The sequence below is a fragment of the Telopea speciosissima genome, chromosome 7 (assembly GCF_018873765.1).
Source record: "Telopea speciosissima isolate NSW1024214 ecotype Mountain lineage chromosome 7, Tspe_v1, whole genome shotgun sequence".
Classification (NCBI taxonomy): Eukaryota; Viridiplantae; Streptophyta; class Magnoliopsida; order Proteales; family Proteaceae; genus Telopea; species Telopea speciosissima.
The window spans coordinates 2,610,684-2,632,390 of NC_057922.1; the positions used below are offsets into that span (position 1 = coordinate 2,610,684).

Here is a 21,707-nt window from a genome sequence, read left to right on the forward strand (position 1 = left end):
ACATGGAATTACGTATCTATTAAAAAATCAAAAGTAAAAAACGTAAGAGAATAAATGACTAAGAAGAATAGAAGAAAGGGTAATTACTGAACTCTTAAGTCTCAACCCTAACCTTCATCATAAAAACAGTAAATATGTCAACGATTGTCGAAAAATCATATTCAATCCGTATTCATATCCATTTAGGAGAACCTATATTCAAAAAATCACTATTAGGAAATTATCCGAATCCGTCCAAAAACCGATAGGATATTATCCGAATTCGTCCGAATATAATCGGATACGAATATGATAATGCCACTATTCGACTGAATTCGATCCATTTACATCCCTAATCTAAATCCGTCTGAAAACTAATCGGATGTAGATGCAGATATAGCACTATCTGAGCCGAATCCGATCCGTTTACATCCCTACAGTATAGTTACTGCAATTCCTTTCATAGGTGCAGAACTAACCACCTTCCTTCAATTCGAACACACTCCCCAAGTGGGGTCCTTCTTTTATTAGAGATAATAGGGAATTGTACCGACCGCAAGAGATAGCGAGGGGTTAGAATTGAACCTAGATTACATACAATGTTTGAGAAATCGGTATCGGGCGATACATAATAGTTTTGCAAGTGATGGATCTTAATGCTGTGTCGATCCCGCATATAAAGAAAAGAGGTAAAATTGTCACACACACACAAAAATAAAAAACCTATTTTTAGAAGAGATTTAGGGGTAAATTTGGCTGATATGATCGATCTGTACCAATATTGATTTGATATCATATCAGTTGCTATGTTGATCGATATCCATTCCAGTGTAGTGCACTAAAATCAATTTACATGTTACTAAAGTCTATGACTTCTGGGGTCGAAACGAGGACAAGTGGGTATCTTTATCCCCTCCAGTTCTTTGCCCCGCCCAGTTCTCCAGTGTTTCAACCAAGAGGTACAATGACCATTCCACTCTTACCCGAACACTCTATTTGGATGGGATCCACCCCCTCCCTTATTAGAGAAATTGGGGTATTAGAACTAGCAGGGACTGAAGGAGATAATTTTAAATTTTCCGGTACAAAGGATGTGGGCCCCATGTAATTGAGTTAACTTTCTCAAAGTTTTTTGATGAAAGATAGGAATGGCACCGACGGCCCTACATCCCATGGTGCATTTTTAATCGTAAAACTTTAATAAAAGGACAAAATTATTTTTTTTTTCCCAATTCACGTCTGATTTTAATTAACCCAAGCTCCCATGCGTCGAACTTTATCTCTTTCTCTTGTTCGTGACATCCAGCTTTCAAATGGCACGTGTTAAATTTCCCAATTTCCATCTTGGCAAAATGGACATTTTCATAGTTTCTTAAAACCAAAGAGGAGGACGAATTCAAAGACTGTCCGGTCTGGTTCAAAGAGGGTTTGACTGAAATCTTTACTGTACCGCTGGCCACAGCATAGGTGTAGACATTAACACCTAATTAATGTCATTAACTTCAAATTAATTCTCTCGTCCCCTAATTATATAGATCCAAACTCCAAACCCGTTCATGGACTGGTCAAAAGATCAATAATCTTATACTTGTGAATGCCATAATAAAAAAGCACTGTACTTAATTACTAATACACATAATAATATGAGCCATTAAAGAAGCTAGTGACCTATATTATGCAGATTGAATTAACATGTGAAGGGATGAGAAAATTAAGTGAGAGATCTATTCTATTTCTATTACTGTCATGATTTCTTCGGATTCATGTAGCCGACTCCATTTAGTTGGGATAAGATTATATTTATTGTTATTATTGTTATGAAGGGATGAGAAAAACTTTAGAATCAAGACCAGTCATGGTCAGTTCGAACCCAAATCGATCAATTTGAGCAATTGAATCCTATTTTTGAAACTATTGATGTATATATTTATCCTAACCTTCTTTAATAGTTTGAGTTTTTACGAACATGACATCAGAGTAAGAAGGTCAAGTGTTCAACTTTTAGAAAATATATTGGAAGATTTTTTTTTGACATTTCTACTATCTTTCCCTAATAGTTCAAGCTATTAGGTGAAACGATATAAAATAAAAACAATAAGAGTAATGGTTAACAAAGCTGAAAACAATAATGGCCGATTCAATAATGCCCATCAAATAAGAGATGATGATCGATTAGGAACTTTGACCTTTGACCATGTCATTAATTGATGAAGAGGTATTTCATTTTCTTTGAGTCTTTCTGGTAATCATATAAATGGTTATTAGGTGATGGCCATGAATGAGTATAGCTTTAGCTGGCAACCTAATGGTACGTGGTCCAATCTAATTAAAAATCCACCAATTAAGGTGAAGAGATTAAATGAAAACCATTTATTACACCACATCTTTCATTGGGTAAACTGATGGGATCGGAAAACGGTCACCCTTCTAATCTTTGCATCAAATTGTTTCAAAGCTTGTTTGGATTAAAATTCGATTAACCAAACTACGATTGGTCGGATTTTGATTGACTGGATTTAGTTCAACATTTACTTTAGATTGACTCGGCCAGATCGCCCCGATTCGATTGAGTCTAACACTGACCATCCGAGTCGTAAATTTTGAAACACTGCTTCTACCTATGGTCTTGATAATCAACTAAGAATTTGTGGATTCAATCGACCCTAGTTCTGATTTTGACCAATTTTGTGCCGATCAAAACCAACCAAATCCGATTGATGTTCTTCCATTGTAACCTCTTCTTCATATGGAAAGAAACTTTTGTCCTTTTATTTTGAAAAACAGAGATAGACGAGTCTGGTGAATCTTCACGTACGTGAGAATACGTGAATGACTTACAATCGTTCAAATAAAGTAAATATTTTCATAGATTGGATTCCATACGAATAACTATAAATTGTTCACGTACATAAAGATTCCTCGCTCATAAGATAAACATATGGAAATGCCGACCTAAGCCACACACATTCACATACACTCATCTATGTTGACATCAGGTAAGAAATCCACGTCATTAAAAAATCACAATAATAATAATACGGCCCCCCCGTACAACGAAATTGCATGGCCGGCTTCTCTTTTTTTTTTTTATTATTTATTTTTTTGTTTGTTTGAATCTACGTAAGCCTTCAATCGCAAGGAACCTTGACAGCTGTTAGTGTCATCAAATCCTTCCCTACCAGCTTCAACTAGCATGCATGGGTCAAATAATAATAATAATAATCAGAGTCCCATGACGTAGTCACTTCCATCATTATTAATGATTCGTTTTAAAGAATCCTATGTGGCAGTCAAACAATAAGGAACCAAAAAAAAAAAATTATTTTTATTTTCTTCCCTTTAAACTTATCCATACACGTAGCTTTCGGTAACAAGAATTCATTTGTTTTCTCTAGTACTCAGTTACTCACTAGCTTTTAAATTATATTATCTTAATTAAATATAGACGTGACACATAAACTGTGTAAGGTTAGATCAAAGCAAAGTGTTATTTAGCCACCGCTGTAATGCCACCAAATCTCCCCCCCCCCCTACTAATAGACTTTGAAGCAAATTAATCCTAATTAAAGACTTCATAAGCAAGCGTGTCTGACGGGGTATTATTGGGTTTTTTGTTGCCTTTTTATTGTTCCATTACTTGCAAACATATGGTGACACCCCACTTCACTTCACCCCTTTTAAATTTAGATTCCCTGCCCAACTACACGAGTGGTTCTTAATTTGCTTTCAATCCTAATCTACAATCTTTTATTATATATATAAAAAGGATTGACTTCATCATGTAATTTAATTTTCTTTGCTCATGGTGAGCATTTTAAAAAGAATTTGTGATAAAAATTCATTAAAATCCAGAGTGGTTTGATTTGGTTGAACCATAGCTACCTACAATCCTAGAGGATTGGATTTTGTCAAACTTCAAAAAAACCAAAGGGGTATGGTGTAAGTTAGTCCATTTTGAGTAACTGGTCTGATTACTTATCGGTTTCGGTCTTTAAGGGTCAGGACTAGAACCGACATGTTTATCTAATATTCAATTTCAAACCTGAGATGTAGAACCGTGTATTAATGAGTGGGCCGGCTCTAGAACCGACCAGTCTCTTTTACTTATCACTTACAACATTCAGATCCAGAACCAGACCGAGATCTTAATGGATGGATCGGTTCCAATTCTTAACAGGTCGGTTCTGATCTGATTCTGTCCTTAAATGACACCTTACTAAGAGGGTCTCTAATGGATTAACATATCATAATATGTAGAAAAGAAAATTCCATTGGCATCATTTGATTAACTAGTTTGATCCAGCAGCCAAACCATATCTGGTCAGTTCAGCCTGCATGATTAAAACTGAATATTCTCATACCTTTAATGCAGATAAGGGTTAATTCTCAGCCAAACCATATCTGGTCAGTTCTCTGTGATTTCTTCAATGGCTGCCTGCCACTAATTCAAGCTTCATTCCAGAGAAACAAGCAAAGATGTGCAGAGGAGACCAAAGGAATAATGCAACTCACCTTCCTCATATTTTAAACTAAAACTAATCTATCTTCCCATTGAAACAATTTGATATTATTGGGGTACTTTGTTTAATGAAATTAGCTTTCTTTTCTGTCAAACTACATTTCCTTTGTCGTTATAAACACAACAAGGCTTGTGATTTGCTGCTTTTTGATAAGCTTGTGTCTCATGGTTGATGTGGCTTAATTTACCAAATCATCAATTAGTTTTCAATAGTTTTTTGCTGCACGAATGGAGCATTTCTCTGGGAATCTAAGACCACTTCTGAATCCATGGTTTTGATTAATTGTTACACTTCCATTTATAAAGGATTGACTAAATACCATATCAGCAAAGGTGACCTTCCAAGCCTCTTCCTTCACATGATAGTAGTCTTCTACCCTGCATTTATTTTAATGTAAAGCTGCTTTCCTTGAGGAAAGCATATAGACAGCAAAATCTAAAAGTTAAATTTATCATACTTTGTAAGCTCACCTTATAGCAATATCTAGTATTACAGGGATCTTGGGGTTTTCATGCAGGGTTATTTTCAACTTATTAAACATACGGGGGAGGGATCTCCCACGCCAAGCCAATGGGCGCAAGGGAAAGAGTCTCTCATGAATAAAATTCAAGGGGGCCCACATGGTCAGGGAAGAGAGAGTGTGTCCGACAACGTCAGGGAGGAGAGAGATTATGAGAGGACGAGTACTACAGGCAATGTTTACATCATTTTCCCTTACTATAGAGAAAACAGCAGAAGAGTACAGTTGGAGACCTTTTCTTAGTCATATTAAAGCTCTTTGCTATTTGTTCAGGATCTTTGGGAAACCCAAAATAAAAAATGCTTAAGGTAGCTCTAATCATAGCCCTTAATTCATTTTTAAAAGAGTTGGTTCTTGTTTGTTGATGGTGTTTTTTCCACTGTTAGGATATTTTTATTTGGTTTATTGGAGCCAATTTTATCTAATCCCCTTCCTTTTTCGATTTAAGAATATATTGTATTGTTTATTTGATGGATTTTTTTTGGATTTTTCTTCAACTACAAAAGAAGAAGAGCAGTTCAACAAATTTCTTGGTCCTTTAGAACAATGATGAGTGGGGGAATACATGATCCCTGCTGATTGAGAAAGGTTGTAGATACAGAATGAAACATTTTACTCGTGGAAGAATAAATTTTTAAAAGAATTTTCATATCTAACTAAAACTGCTATCCTGTCAAAGAAACATGAATGTTAATTCCCATCAGTAAGTTTCCTAAATGTGGACTCTGCTGATAAATAGACAAGACAAGGTTACTCTGAATTCCTAAATATTCTTCCCATTGGATCTTTCCTATTCTAATACAACTTGGATTTCACTAACTTCATTTGTAATTTAAAATAGTTTCAGAAATATTCTGATTGCCATTAAATATACTAAAAATATAAATTCTGTAATAAAGCTTTACAAAATTCAAGCTTCTGTGGGATTTTTAGACTTTAGGGACAAGTTACGTGGTCACCGTAGATGCCAGAAGCTTCAAACATGCTTAAGCCAAAATACAGCTTGTTCAATGGGAGATGAGGTTATTCTGTTCTTACACTTATAACCACAAGTGGCTTAGGCTTTACAAGTAATGCTTTGGAACTTGAAGACCATTAGTCGATAATTTTTTAGGGTTTTCATTTCTTACTCTCTACACAAGAGTCCTTGGTTTAACTATAATATCCTCTAAAGATACTTTTTTTGAATCTACATTCCTTCTCCATTTCAAGTATCTGTTAGTTCTGTACTTCTTTCTCAGTATTTTAAGTTAAAAGAGGATATAACCTAGTGATGGTTCGAAAGCCTTAATGTATGCATTAGACTATCTAAATCCTTGAAGATTTTATTCAAACACTTCATCTGACTTATGCTAACTGTAAGGGATCATACCATGTTCTTGCACAGAACAATCTCAAGAATTGGCTCCTCTGTCTCCGGTGCAACTGATCCCACATTCTTTGCCTGTATTAGTTGCTCCATAAAAAAGTGACCAATTCCAACAATGTGTTTCATTTATGTGTTCCATCTTCACTGCAAAAATGCCATTTTGTTTGTTAAAGTAACACCAAGCCCTGCAAGATATTCCAATACATTGCATCACTATATGTCTCAAGATTTTCCCTATAGGTCTTAAAGTTTAGTGCTTGGTCCCTCAGGCTCCATTTTACAGCAAGATATGTATTGGACATTAGACAAACAAGACACTGTGACCTTACTAACTTCTGTTGCTTCATGATCTGCAGCAAGAAGCATAGAGGGGACACACACACAAAATAATAATAATAATAATAAATAAATAAATAAATAAACTGCAGAAATGCTATGTGTTTCATGTCAACTGGACATTTGACTCGGCACTCAATGCAGTAGATTGCAGTGCCAAATCAGAGGTATCAAACCATTTCTAGGTTTTAAAAATTTTAAATTCCTGATCTATGTACTTTCTCTGTGAGTCTTACTAGAGATTCAATTGATGTGGTCACTCTAAGGTTCAAATGAAAACAGGCCAAAATACAAAGCTGATAGGTTTGTTAACAAATGCTCAATGTTGGGGGCTTTGCCAATCCTTTGAAGTTGAAACAGGACAGTTTAGTGGAAGGCCAAGGTCATTCAAACCCAAGACCCAAGCTAAGCATATAATATTGTAAAGATCACATTTTTTTGAAGACTAAAGTTATGTTGTCACTGAAAAAAAATAATTTGAAGACATGATTATGGGATGGGGAGAACTGAGGAGGTTTCCTACCTCTATCATTTCGGCTACAGAGGAATTGTTTCAAATACCCATGATGTGTATGTACACTGTATCTGTGCATGGGAAATGGGAAGTTAAAAATGTTTTTCTAAGTGATGAAAATGGAGAAATGCAGAAGAAGAAAAGGAAAGTAACAAAAAGAAAGATGCTCAATCATAGAATGAATAGAAAAGCAGATGCTAAAGCCTTTAATTTTGAAGTTTTAACTTTAAAGTAAAAGAGAGAAAATCTATTTAAATCCCCAAACTCAATGACACATAACACCTAACCTAATATTATATATCTTAACTCTAACACAGTATAATCACTAATCTTTATTTAATACAATTAATTAATCTCTAATGCAGGTGCTAATTGATTGTAGTAAAAGGTGACGCAAGGAAACTGCCTGGGAAGTAGACCTCAACACCTCACTGGCTCGCACACCATTAATATCCATCCATTGTTTTACCTCCATGGATCCCAGCAGTGAAACCAATGAGAGCAGAGACTACGAATTTCTATACTAAGAAAAGATTAAAAACATTAAACTAAAAATGGAACCTTTATTGAGGGGATGCCCCTACCAGATGCTTCCCCTCATGTCTTTCGTCATCTCTCCGAATCCCCGTGATATATCTATTTTCATAAACGACGAAACTCACAAGGAAAGTGAATCCCTCACCACTTCCCCCCAAATAGGCCTCAACTAGCCCAGTTCATGTACTTCTTCACCTATATATAAGCCTACCCCTGCAATTCCTTCTCTGCATCCTCATCCACAAGCAACTAATACTTCCAATTTATATCTATCTTTCTTCAGCTCTCACTGTCGCTCTCTGCTTCCTTCCATTGAATCCAATTCAATTTGATTGTCTATACATTGAAACGACGCATTTTTCCCTGAAATGGGTCTCACTCAATCTGCAAAAACAGCCCTTTTTCTTCTTGTCCTCGTTTATCTCAGTTTTCCCAATCTGTGTTACGGAGCTAGAAAGCTCACTGCGCTTTACCAACCACCAGCCATGCTTGTATCCTACCACAAGGGGGCTTTACTTGAAGGAGACATCCCAGTCTCCATTCTCTGGTACGGAAAATTCACTCCTGCCCAGAAATCCATCGTTGCAGATTTCCTACTCTCTCTCACCCAAAACGACCACCACCAAGTAGGCCTTTCTTCCAAGACACCTAGAGTATCTCAATGGTGGGAAACGATCCAAACTTACGTTGAGAAAGCCGGGAAGAAGGGGACCCAGGTCATTCTATCCGGTCAAGTCACCGATGAAGGGTACTCCATGGGCAAATCCTTGAAGAGATCCCAGATTTCTGAGTTAGCTGCAAAAGCCAACTCAAAAGCCGGTGGAATCGCTCTGGTTCTCACGGCGGATGACGTTGCGGTCGAAGGCTTCTGTATGAGCAACTGCGGGTTTCACGGGTCTGACTCGGGGAAGAAATCGACCTTTATATGGGTTGGAAACTCGGTGACTCAGTGCCCTGGTCAATGCGCGTGGCCGTTCCACCAGCCCATCTACGGACCACAGACCACACCACTGGGTGCCCCCAATGGGGACGTGGGCTTGGATGGCATGATCGTAAATATCGCGAGTTTGTTGGCCGGAACAGTGACGAACCCGTTCGGAAAAGGTTTTTACGAGGGTCAAGCTGACGCGCCACTAGAGGCCGCCTCTGCTTGTACCGGAATATACGGCAAGGGCGCGTATCCGGGATACGCGGGTGAGTTGCTGGTGGACTCTACTAGTGGTGCCAGCTATAATGCGCAGGGGGCGAACAGCAGGAAGTACCTGTTACCGGCATTATATGACCCTAAAACTTCTTCGTGTTCGACGTTGGTCTGAAACTGCCAATACCTGCGGGGAGACAAGAGCCACAGTTCGTTGACTTTTTGACTATGTTTATTTTTAACTTACTTTGTCACTCCTTTTGTGGGCCCATTTCAATATGTATATAAAAAATGTATCTATGTATGTATGTAAACCGGTCGCCATATTAGATCCCTATAAATGGATTCATTATTTCCACTTCACATTTCTTACTCTAAAAGGAGTGACAAGTAAGGGTTCTCAAATATAAATAAATAATAAATAAAATACAAAATACAAAATATAAAAATAAATATAAAAATCAGCCGGAATTGTTTTTTTATATGTTTGTAGAGATTCTGAGTCAAGAGTCATTAGTTCTCCTTCTATTTTTTTTATTTTTTTATTTTTGTGTGAAGAGTCATTAGTTCTTGAATTGGCAATTGTGGCTTCTTATATCATATGCTTGTCAATGTCAGGTGACCTAATAATGCAAGGACCTGCTGAGGCTATTGTGAAGAGATAATTTGCTCCACCCACTTATTTTCAAAAACACCCAAATTAGTTCTTAAAATATTTGCTCACTTAATTCATTTCATTTCATTTCTAAAACTTGCAAACACAACTCCCATGTGAAAGGTTTGCTTTCTCACTGTCAAAATGCACACAGATCCACCACCATAATCTCACACATTTCTATTTCTTTGTTTTCTTCAGTGACCCATGGGAGAGCTTTGCTCTCTCACTGTCAAAAATGGACACACATCAAACCATCAACTAGAATCCATAGCCCAATTTTCCTGGTTTCTTAATAGATGGCGAACGTGTAAACCATGCTACGATTAAGTGGTCCACTATAGCCTTTTCAATTGTGATTTTTCCACTGCATTCTGGATAATCAGAACATGGGATAATAAAGGAAATTTATGAAAAGATAATTATGTACATTCAATCTGGATTTTTTTTTAAAGGGAACTTGTGGATTTCTCAGATGGTGGCTTCAGTCCCAGTCCATAGTTTGTGCAGCACAATAAGTTGTATCCTACTGGTTGGGCTTAACACATTGTTACTAATTGTGATGTCAAATCTCAAGTCCTCATTCTAACTAATAGAAGGAAATTGGCTGCACTTGAAACAGAATACACATATTTTTTTTTTTTTTTTATCATGGATGGTGGCCTGTTGCACCATATTGTGTTCTGAAAGCAACTATCATTACCGATCAGAGTCATCTTCTAGAACATGAAAATAGGTCAACCAGCCAGTCATTTGCCACTTAATGATACCCCATGGCATGGTCATCAAATGTACTTGTGGTAGTGCATAACAGAACCAGAATTAATATTTCATGTTCATCATGCAGCACCAATGAGGTGAATACCTATAGTACAAGGTAAAACCCGCTAGAAGGGTAGAAGAGTTACAAAGGGAGTGAATTACTCAGCAAGAGTCCCAGATGGATTTGTACAGCTGTCAACAAAAATTCTAGATAAACATAAACACTATTGTCAATAGTACATATGCATGGGGTGTCATGCGCATGCATTGACATGGTAAGGTTGTTCAAGGTAGTTGAGAGAGTTTTATCGCTTGTGTTATACATAGTGTTTGTTATTGCTGTGTTTAGAAGAGATTAGAGTTGGTTTTTGAAGTCATGGTAAACAAGTTATTCAACTAAATTCTTAGGATTTTTGTAGAAAAACATGGCATAGTAGATATTTTAATTCAGTTTCCAACTACTACAAAAAATCTAACTATTTTCCATTATATTTATGGCCTTTCTTCTTTAAAATGTTTTACTCTGCAAAATCTTTCATCAAGCCAGACAGAGCCTTACTGTAGATATTCCACCATTTTCCTTAAAACAAATATAAATGCAATGACTGCCCTGCCTTGTCCTAAGTTTGGTATAGAAAGTAAACAAACAATCAGCATCATAGAATTATGGTGGACATGTTTTCATTAAAACATGGACATCTTTTTCTAACAACATTAAGAATAACGAAACTAAAACATGGATGTGTTTCAATTTGATGAGAAGTTGAGGCTCTTTTCACATGGTAAAGCCCCCTTTCTTCTCAATTTTTAGTTAGTGTCAGAGGTAAGCAGAGAAATGTTATTGCATATAATTGGAACGCTATTAAGAGAGCGGGTGATGGTAGACACTCCATATTGAAACATACCATCCCCAGAAAGTACTTGTTAGCTTTTTTGCCTATTTAGTTGACAGACCACTGATCAGATGGTTAAAACAACACTAAAGTAAAATTGTATAGCAATTAGGTTCCAGAGACTTGTAGGCAGGTTTTATTGACAGGAGTCAAAACTGTTACATTTCTCAGTTCCATAATTAACAGACAAAGGATTAGATGGTTAAAATAGAACTTAAGTAAATTGTAGAGCGAATTACATGCACCCTCCTCCTCGTGTTTGAACCAATTACAGAACACCCCCCATTGTTTCTTACGTCCGTAACTATGCAGGCTGACGGTGTTAGTGATGTGTTAATTTTGAAATGTAAAAGACATATTTAACCTTATTATATCAGTGACTAAAATGAAATACCATTTCACCCTTATAACATCCTCTCCTCCAAGCCTAAAATCCCAAAATCGATTTTTAGGTTTTGCTACACACCATCTCCGGCGAAGATGAAGAAGACCATCTCTTTCCGGTGGACCTCCCCTTGATCAGCAACTCTCCGGCGAAAGTTAGTTTCTCCACCACCCCTCTTTGAAGTTTGTATACAAAAAAAGACAAGGGTGCTTTTCAACCGTTAAAAAACTGTGTTTCACACCCGCCCGCCTGTCAAAAGGTTAATTAACCGTGATTGATGCATTATCTGTAGGTAGAGAGAGAGAGGACATGGATTTTTTTCAGCCACACAACCTATTTGTGTCTATCATTATTTATCTATACAAGCAGAGCACAGAGAAGGAGCTTCAACAATTAAAACTTAAATACCCTCTCGATCAATCTGCTTGCTTCACCCAAATGTTGGGGATATGCTGTCCTCGTGATGATTCATTGCAGCCAAAAGATGAAACAAAGCACCTGCCGAATTACAGCTTTTCTGGTTACTTTGATCATGGGAGGATTTTTCTTGATTTGGAAGATAAGACTGAGGATGTGGTAGATCGGTCCTGGAATATGTGTTAAAAGAAACTGACAGTAAGGAATCGAACACCAGACGGTTATACGAGGATGCGGTGGCAAGAGTGGAGACACAAGCCAGAGTTGTGTATGTGGAAGGAGACTCACGAAGATCGCCGGAGAGGAGAGTGGAGCTCCTCACTTGCAGTTTGCTAGAAAGGACAATGGAGGTTCGTAGATTGCCAGTTTGGAGATGTTATAGCAGCAACAGAGCCGGAGTGGAGAGTGGAGTTTTCTATAGTCTTTGCTTTCTTCTCTCGAATATCGCCGGAGTGGAGAGTAGAGCTCCTCCCTTGCAGATCCCTAGAGATGACAAGAGGTTTGCAGATCGCCGGAGAAGAAAGAGGAGAGATAGATGGAGGAAGATGAGGTTGGGACGATGGTTGAGGAGATGGAGTTGGGTTTTGTCACTGTTGCGTCAAGAAACTCGCCGGAGCGCGCTTTGCCTGCAAGACAAGATTAGCAGAGAGTACCGGGCGTTGCCGGTGATCTCACTCCGATGCTTCAGTTAGATCTCTGAGCAACAGATAATCAAGATATAATTCAGATGATTGTAACGCGCGTTACCTCCCTTACTTAAGGTGGGTGATGGGCAAAATCGTGCCCTAATTGGAAAGCTAAATCCTCAAAGTGGAGTGAGAACGTTTGGAGTGATACATGGGATGATGTTTATCCATAACTTCCCACGCGCTTGATTAGGCGCAACGTGGGTGAGAATCTCGGGCCATACTGGCTCCTAGAGATCATTGCGTTATTTATGCAAAGTATAGAGATCACCCCTCCTATCACTGGCTAGGACCAGGTTGTCGTCATTCTGGGTGTGGGCACGATGCCCCTGGGTAGTGGCGCGAGCTGGACTACGACCTAGCGCCCTGCTGCGTACGTGGCTCTCCAAACTAGTCGAGGACGAATTTGTTGGCGCTTGCTTAACCAGACATGGTCTTAGTTGTTCCTTCACGCCCTCTCTGACTCGTTCTTGCGATGTCAGGTCCTTTGTCCCATCAGTCACATAAGGGTAAAAGGGTCAATGTACATTATTGAAGGGTAATATGGCCATTATGAAAGTTTAGTTTCAACTAACGGTTTCAACTTAACGGACAGGGCCTACTTGTAAGCCCCACAATAGTCTACGGGAGGTCCATATAAATGGTGAAACAACGGGAGGTGTTCTGTAATTTGTTCAAACACGAGGGGGGTGCATGATGCAGGTTTATCACCAAATTGGGCATCTTTCTTTAGAAATAAGTCTAGGGTTGGGTCATAAACATGTTGGGCCTTTGGTCCCATGGGTTTTCAATGTAATAGGTCACTTTTATGGACCTAAAGTAGGGGTACATGAGTTGCATACGAGATTAGCCTTATACTTAGTTTATTTTCATGTTTTAGTGTTTTAAATTGAACCGGTCGAACCACTGGTCCAATTTAAGTGATTTTAGAATATTCTTTTAGGATAGAAACTTTTTAACTTAAGTTATATTTTAGGGTCCACACCTCTACACGAATTTAGAGAGGGAGTGTTTTGTATTTAGACTCAACCTGAAATTTCTTATTCCTAGGCTGCATAGGAATTTAGGCCTTTGACCAATATAAATATAGAACAACCGTGGGGCTCCTCTTTACCTCACTGTTTTATGAAATCTGCTTTTGCAAGCTGCTGCAACCTTTCTTCTATTGAAGATCTGCTTTGTGTGTGAACAAAGTTGGAGGGATTGGTGTGTGATCCAATCGACACTTTGCGGTGTGAAGCCCGAGTGGTTCCTCTCAAGTTCTACTTTCAAGTTCAAGTTCAAGATCTGATTTTTATTCAAGCTCAAGTTCAAAGATTCAATTTTTATTCAAGTTTCATCCTCAAACAAGCTGCTGCCAAGAGTAATCCGCTACTACAGTAAGTTTGAGACATCCCCATCCCCATCCTTCTTCTAATCCTCTACAACCCCAACCTTAGTTCTCCCTTTTGTTATTTTCAGTTTTACCATACCCTAAATTCCCCACAGCCCAAACCAACCGTCAGAATAGTCTAAAAATCTGAACGATTATCCCTCATACCCTCCTAAGAAAACCATTCAAGTTTGGGTAACTTTTGTCCAGCCAAACCCTAGAAATCCATCTTTTCCCCTTTTCCAAAACCCAAAACCCCAACTTGTTGCCCGTTAAGTTTTCACTCATCCGCTCTTCAAACCATCACTGGACCTTCACTGATAGACTCCCCTACACCTGCCTAGCATAACCAACCCTTCAAACCCTAACCTAACCCTAATTTTGACCTAATTCCATATTTTACCCCAATCGGACTGCCATTTCATAGCAGATCCTGTAGTACTGGTTCCTAGTGGCTCATCTCCCTACCTAGGACTACATTAGTGCATGTAATTTGCTCTAAATTGTATTATCCTTTGAGTGGACAACAATTATGGGAGCAGCACAATTGTCAAAAAAAAATTCTAGTTTAATTTTATTTTGAAGGCTGATAATAACTCTTTCCTTTTAGCAGAAGGGGAGATCAAAGAAGTTATGGCCAATCAAGAAACTGAAACCTGGCCATCTACCATGGTCTTCAATTGATTTAGGTGAAGTTGGACCATGAAGAAACAAGCTATCTCACAACCTCAATTTGAATTCAACTAACATCTTGGCATCTCCAATCTCCTCACAGGAATTGGGAGCTATTACATGCAGAAGTAGAAAGCACTATTTGTTTGTCAATTTTAATCCTTTTTCTCTTGCAGTATTATTTCCTTCTTGATATTTCATATTAATTTCTATCCATTTGCATCATTTTTCTGGTTGTTTCCAAGTAGGCTAAACAAGATTTGTTTCATAAATGAATCGTGTTGTGTCATGTCAACCTCAATTTTCTGCTCCAGTAGGAGCATGCCAACAAGGGTCCTGTCATAGATAAGGCTACCCAGAAATCTATATTACTTTCTAAAACAGACAAGACTACAAGAAGATTCCCAATACCACTTGAATAAGAAGTAATCCACCTCAGAAGAAAACTCAAATAATCCTAATAGAGTAAAAATTTAAAGTCCACCTAATATAGGAAAGGTGGAAACAAAATCCTTCAATACAAATTGTTTGGCAAGGTAACACATACCATTTATATGCCTTTTAATTCGCTGGATGGTACTTAGTAGCTTGTATCGGAATGAGGCGCATCTGTAATGTGTTTCTGACCAACCATTCAACGCACCCCACATATTTCTCCCAGGCACAAGATTGGTTCAAAGGGATGATTCAAGACTGAATCCAGCTGATGATGTTAATTGACAGGATCAAAGATTTTGTGTGATGGAATCTTATAGATAGCCTGGCAAGTGGACCCAATGAATGCAGATTCTTAACCCCCCCCCCCCCCAATTCTGTACTGGTGCATCACCTCTAATATCCACTATTAGATTTCAATTCTTTCCTATCAGCACATCTTTTGCAACAACCATAGAAGCTGAATGTAGACAGAGTAAATGAGCATGCTAAGTCAATAATCTGATGCAAGGAAAAGAAAATGAGCATGGTAAGTCACTGAGATAATATCCAAGCACTGTGCAATGAGATATATGAAATATTTTGAATTTGAATTTGTAACATAACCCAATGTGGAAGTCGATCAAAAATCTAACTATATAAGTAAATGAATATTAAAAATTATGTGAACTAGCTCTAATAAATTACTCCTCCAGCATCTTCATTCATAAAAGATTTATACCTATATGAGATTCTCCACAACAAGCATTTGCCTCAAGCCTCATATCCACAGCAGCTTATATCTACTCATCATCACTGTCATCTTCATATTCAGAGAATGACTCATCTTCCCTCGGCTCCAAAAGCGTATTCATATCGAACTGCCTCTCCATTTCCATCTCCTCTATGTCGAAAGAGTCATAGTTCATCCGTTCCTCAAACTTCTGATCTGAGCAGTTAAGAAGCCATCCAAGTGAACACTTCAAGCCCTTCTTGGCAACCATCTGATGTCTAGGCTTTATTGTTGACTCCAGACCGTATGTAAAGAAAGCTGGGAAGTCTACCAGATCATCCAAATTTCTACACATCTCTGTCTGGAAGTAATCAAAGCTAAGCTTCATAATATCAATATTCAAGGCAAGCAATTGGGGACACCTCACAACCATGTTTCTCATTTGCAGCAAGGAGAAACCACAATTCTTTAAGAAATCCCCATGGCTCACTATGGAAGACTGGATAAGGCTCACAACTTGAGGCATTTTTTCAATAATTCTGCAGAAATCATCAGGATCAACACCAATACTAGAGTTGAGCAAACTCTGCTGAGAGAGAAACTTCGTTTTCAGGTCAATTCCTATGAGCTCAGGATACTGTGCTATCATGGAAGGAAGTGATGCTTTTCTCACACCAAATTCTAGAAGTGCACCCACATTTGGTTTCACTTGATCTTCTAATGCAAATCCAAGAATGTGAGGTCTCTTCTCAATAAGCCTTGCCAAAGCTAGTCTTGGAATTCCTAGGCTTTCAAGGTAATCCACAAAAGGTTTGATCACTCTGCCAACTCTCATTCCCAATATCTCTGGGTATCTTGTTAGAACCCCACCAATCTCTCTTCTTGCCACCCCAATTCCTACCAAATATGCCACAGATGTGCTCATGGTACCATCGATCTTGAAACCTAGTACTTCTGGATACCTCTCGAGAACCCGAGGTATATCATTTGGCTTAATATCCATTCCTTGAAGATACTTAACAACAGGTGCAAGGTCAACCACAACACTAGAATGGAGGACTTGGGGGTATCTCTGTAAGAAGTCGGTGAAGGTGGATTTTCTTACACCTAACTTCCCAAGATAATCAAGCACAGGAATCATATTCTTCTTCACACTGCAACCAAGAACAAGAGGGTAATTGTTTATGTCTTCGATTGTCAGCCCCAAATTGTGAAGGAAGTCAATACGCTCCCTCATGACCTCAACTGTGACAGGGAGCTCCAGCCCGTCAAGCTCATCCGGAACAATTCTAAGTCCCCTCAAGAATTCATAAACCCGCTCTCGATGAGCAATCCTCTCGTTCTTCATTTCTAGTAAACTAGGCCTACTGTACAGAGAGGAGGAGCCTCCTTCTCTCCTACGCAAACGAGTGGTTGATGGTTTTGTCAGAGATGAATCAATTGAACTAGAAGCAAATGTTCTTTGAGCAATGGAATACTGTACTTTGGTTACTGCCCCATGTTTTCTCTCAATTAAACTTGGGACTCGACGAGTCGAAGGAGGACTCAACCTGGGAAATTGGAAGGGCAGAGTCGATAACTCTGGTTGTGCCAGTAACAAACTTGGTTTTGCCATGCTTGTATAACCGAGAACTTTCATGCTTCCAAGGGTTTCATATACCAGCAAAATCTGCGTACCTAACAAGGAGAATAAGGATTAAAAAGCTAAACAGGAACTTAAAAAATCGATGCTTGAAAGGAAAAAATTCGTTCAGAGACGACAGAAGCAACTGAGAGAGGGATACAGAGAAATGGAGCACACCTGGCTTGATTTCAGTTTTAGACGTCCAATTCCTTTGTACAAAGAAATCTCTGGTCAGTACAACGCCCTAAAGAAGAACCCAATAAACCGTTGCCGGAGGGAGACAAAGAGAGGAAGAGCTTTGCCACTCCCGTTCCTGAAGTTCACACTCACACTGAGAGGGGGGTAAGAGCTGACCTTATACAGTGGCCGGATTCGTTTGTGGCTCTATTTGGCCCAAAAACCCCGTCAAAACCCTTGAAGGCATGAAAGATAAGTTCTCTGTCAGTAACCCAACAAAGCGTTGCAACGAGAGAGAGGGAGAGAGGGGCATCGTGATCTGAAAAAATACGTCGGAACTCGGAAGGATAAGGACCTATGCCAGGGTTTCAAGAGTCGGAAATCCGTTTGGTGAATCGTCGATTCAGATTGAAATCGGATGATTCCAATCCGATTTCCACCATCCTTAATCTCTACTGCCTCAATCGAAATTGGATCAACCAATTCTAGTCGCTTTCTTTATAATTCATCTAAAATCGGAACGATTCATGGGCCAATTCTCGATTCTATTTTCACCACAAAATAGCTTGAACAAGTTGGATTGGATCGATTTAGGACGATTCAGATTGAAATCAACTCTGAACAATCTGTTAAGGTGTGCTAAATGTGATCCAATTTTATACTAATGATCACCCACAAAAATTGAATCCCATTCACTCCACCATTAGCCAACAACACTAAACCGATTTTAGTAAACAAATATTGATCTATGCTAACCCACCTAAAAGAAAATCTTACCATCTAAGACGAACCAAGTCGGATCCATAGTTTTGAAACACTGGACCAAATGAAATATCAAATTGGATTATACCAAGTGAGCCACCTTGAACTCGGGTTTCCAATTAGCTTCATTGTTTTTGGTAACTATCAATGGTTGAAGAGGGGGAAACAAAAAAGAGGGGGCAGGGGGCCGGGGGCCGGGGGCCGGGGGGGGGGGGGCAGCCGAGCAGTGTGGTCGGACAAGGGGTTAGGTTGTCATTTCTGCCCCCTATGAGAAGAATCGGACAACTGTACCGGATAGGGAACCTGAGAGGATAAAAATACGTTTTTAGTATCTTTGTGCTTATTTCTCTCCTCTTTATATAAGGTGTAAGTTAGCATCTCTGTGTTTACTTCTCTCCTCTTTATATAAAAATAAAATGATCTCATTTTCAATATATTTATATTGTTTTGTCGTATCTCAGTTGTACACTCCTCAATGCCGCTTGCTCAGAGAACATTCTTCCTTTTAAATATAGGCATGATGATTAATGGTTTTATTACTCAAGTTGGTTGTGTCCTTAAAATCTTGCCTAGCACAACGGTTCTAAATTTCTAAAATGTGTTTAATAAGAAGCAAAATCAAGGAAACAAAATTTTTGATGGAAAAATAAAAACAGTAAAAGAAATTTCAATGAAGGTTTTTTTTATTTTTCTACCAAAGAAAAAAAATTAAGGGAATGTTTATTCAAATGTAAAGTTATAGAGAGGGTACAAGTAATATAAAAAAGGGAGAAGATTATCTGAGCTAGCAAATGCCATAGGTGGAATGCACCATTAAGGTGCAACAAAATGATATCGCACATAAGAGGGCTGCAATATCATTTCCCATGAGGGCGCAATGATCATCCTGCCCCCTGCATAGGCTGCCCATGTGCTTGGGCACAGGCCGCGCTGCGGCACAGAGAACATTCTCCCTAAAATTAATTATAACATTAAACTTGTTGATCTTAATTTATTTTTTATTAACACAACTATTCACTTCATTTGCATTGTATTTTTATTAGCACAACCATTCACTTCATTTGCATTGTATTTTTATTAGCACAGTCATTCACTTCATTTGTCTATCAATGCATGTAAAGGTGATAAACGGTTCAGCTTCGGTATAAATGGTTCGATTTGATTCGTTGCAAGAATTTTTAAGTAAAATCAAAATCAAACCGTTTAATAAATGGTTTTAACGATTTTCGGTTTTAAATGGTCCTATTAGGTTTTTATGTTTTTTTTATTCAAACCAATTCTTTCTCTTTTATTTTTTTATTATTGAAATTGATGTAAACTTAAACTAATTACCAATCCAAGGATCACCAAAACTGATAAGTATCCCATTCTCATTGTTGGATCAATCAAAGCCCACTTCCTCTAGAATTTGAGAAATGAATTCTAATCCTAACTCTTGTCATAAGCTGGCCTTTGATAGAAGTTGTATATCAGAGTTATAGAGGATGAAATTTGAGATAAAAACAATCACAACCATCGGAGATTAATTGAGATAGAGATGTTCAATCACTTACATTTTGTGTGCTTAAAATAGATAGTTATATTCAATCAATGTGTTAGTGAAGTTATTCTCACCTAGGTGTGATGCAAAATCTATTTTACTATCTTTCATTTCATTTAATTTTATTTTAATTTAATTAAAAAAATATATATTCAATTTCAGTTATTCGATTTGATTCAAGATACAAAATATAGAAACAAAACCAAATTGAGCATTGAAACACATTTTCAAAATCATGTCAAAGATGGTTTTCTCATATCGATTAGTGTTTAAGCTCAACAAATTTAGTAATCAATCGACTCAATCTTAGATATAAATAAATGGATTTCTGTTGAACCTACTTTTTTTTTTGGTAAAGATGTTGAACTTACTTAACAACTTTTTCCTATATCCCTTTTTCTTTTGTTGAGAGGGGGGGGGGTAAATTCTTCCTGATCCGAACCAAATGCAGGTTTTAAGAATCAATATCAGACAAAGGATCGACCTTGGCCGATATTGATCTGAATCGTCCTATATTAGTTCGGATCAGACCGATTTACCCCTGATTTTCATTAAAAATTTGAAACCATTTTACCCTTTATCTATGTAGATCCATGGACATGGAATTTTCCCAAAATCAGAATCTCATGACCGACATCAATCCGGTCATGACGATTCTACCGATCCGTTACGGATTCCTCAAACTATGCGCCAGAGTAACTAGTGACTAAAAGTCAGACCTTTGCATGGTTAAAATTTTCTCATTTAACTTTCACCCACTCAGTGAATCTGTCGCAGTCAAACCACCCCCATAAAAGGTAAAATAATCCAGTGAGACTGGCCAAATCTGATGAGAATAAGTATATAATGGTTCCCACTACACATTCCAATCCAGCAGTCAACACAGGGTTAGCTCCTGCTATTATATTTAATGAGAGATTTCAACAACTTTTTTACTAACTATTGAGTAAAAAGTCCGACCTTTGCACGGTTAAAATGCTCTCTCTGTCTGTCACTTTTTGTTTTGGGTAAGAGTTTTATGTGGGAGAGCGTGGATCCTATGCCTGCGTCGGGGTCAATGGCAGAGTGCACGGTAGCATCAAAGGGGTGGTCACTACTGCCTTCCATGGGGTGGGATGGTTGTTATGTTGCCCCAATATGTTTGCGCACATGAGATACACTCGTCCATAGAGAACATTCTTTCTTTTATTTATTATTTATTTTTTTTAAGGGAAGACATTCTCTAAAAGAAACATGGCCTTTGTGCCAATGTGAGGGCCAATGGGAATACATACAAAAGCATTTGTCTAGACAACATTTCTACCCTTCATGGGGTGAGGCGGTCAATCTATGCCCTTTTGTGTTTGAGCATAGGGTAGACATTCTCTGACAGAATTTTTTTTTATAAGACTTGACCATATAGGAGAAGTTGTGAGAAAGGACATGCATAGTTTAGGTCTTACATCAAGTATAACCTTCGATAGAACCTATTAGAAGGTAAGGATCCATGTATCAAATCCCATTTAACTGAGATTCTCCTGATTTGCTTGACTATACCTCTTTCCTCAAACTTTTATCTTGTTTTCTTAAAAGTTTTCAATCCAAGTCTTCGTATGCGTGTGTATGTTTTGCTCCTCGCTTAGGACCATGTGCTTCAGTCACAGGTCCCAGGTTCGAATCCCTACAAGTGAAGGATGAAGGGAGGCTCCCTGTAACCAGG

At 38.2% G+C, this 21,707-nt stretch overlaps 2 protein-coding genes across 6 annotated transcripts; one reads left to right on the forward strand and one right to left on the reverse strand.

Moving 5' to 3' along the window:
* The first annotated feature begins 7,738 nt into the window (after positions 1-7,738).
* LOC122667625 (protein PHOSPHATE-INDUCED 1-like) lies at positions 7,739-9,142 on the forward strand. The gene has a single exon (XM_043863982.1). The coding sequence runs from the start codon at positions 8,144-8,146 to the stop codon at positions 9,089-9,091; it is 948 nt and encodes a 315-aa protein (XP_043719917.1). The 5' UTR covers positions 7,739-8,143; the 3' UTR covers positions 9,092-9,142.
* A 1,760-nt stretch (positions 9,143-10,902) lies between these two features.
* LOC122667622 (transcription termination factor MTERF4, chloroplastic-like) lies at positions 10,903-17,890 on the reverse strand. Of its 5 annotated transcripts, none has more exons than XM_043863978.1 (3): positions 15,916-17,650; positions 15,306-15,655; positions 10,903-10,953 (listed from the first exon to the last, which is right to left on the reverse strand). In XM_043863978.1, exon 1 carries the CDS (start codon positions 17,542-17,544, stop codon positions 15,976-15,978), a length of 1,569 nt encoding a protein of 522 aa, XP_043719913.1. In that variant the 5' UTR covers positions 17,545-17,650; the 3' UTR covers positions 10,903-10,953; positions 15,306-15,655; positions 15,916-15,975. The 5 variants fall into 5 exon arrangements, with proteins under 5 accessions (XP_043719913.1, XP_043719914.1, XP_043719912.1 ...); XM_043863979.1 differs by lacking the exon at positions 10,903-10,953 and adding an exon at positions 17,884-17,890 and having other exon boundaries at positions 15,286-15,655; positions 15,916-17,574; XM_043863977.1 differs by lacking the exon at positions 10,903-10,953 and adding an exon at positions 17,713-17,877 and having other exon boundaries at positions 15,286-15,655; positions 15,916-17,576.
* Positions 17,891-21,707: the final 3,817 nt, after the last annotated feature.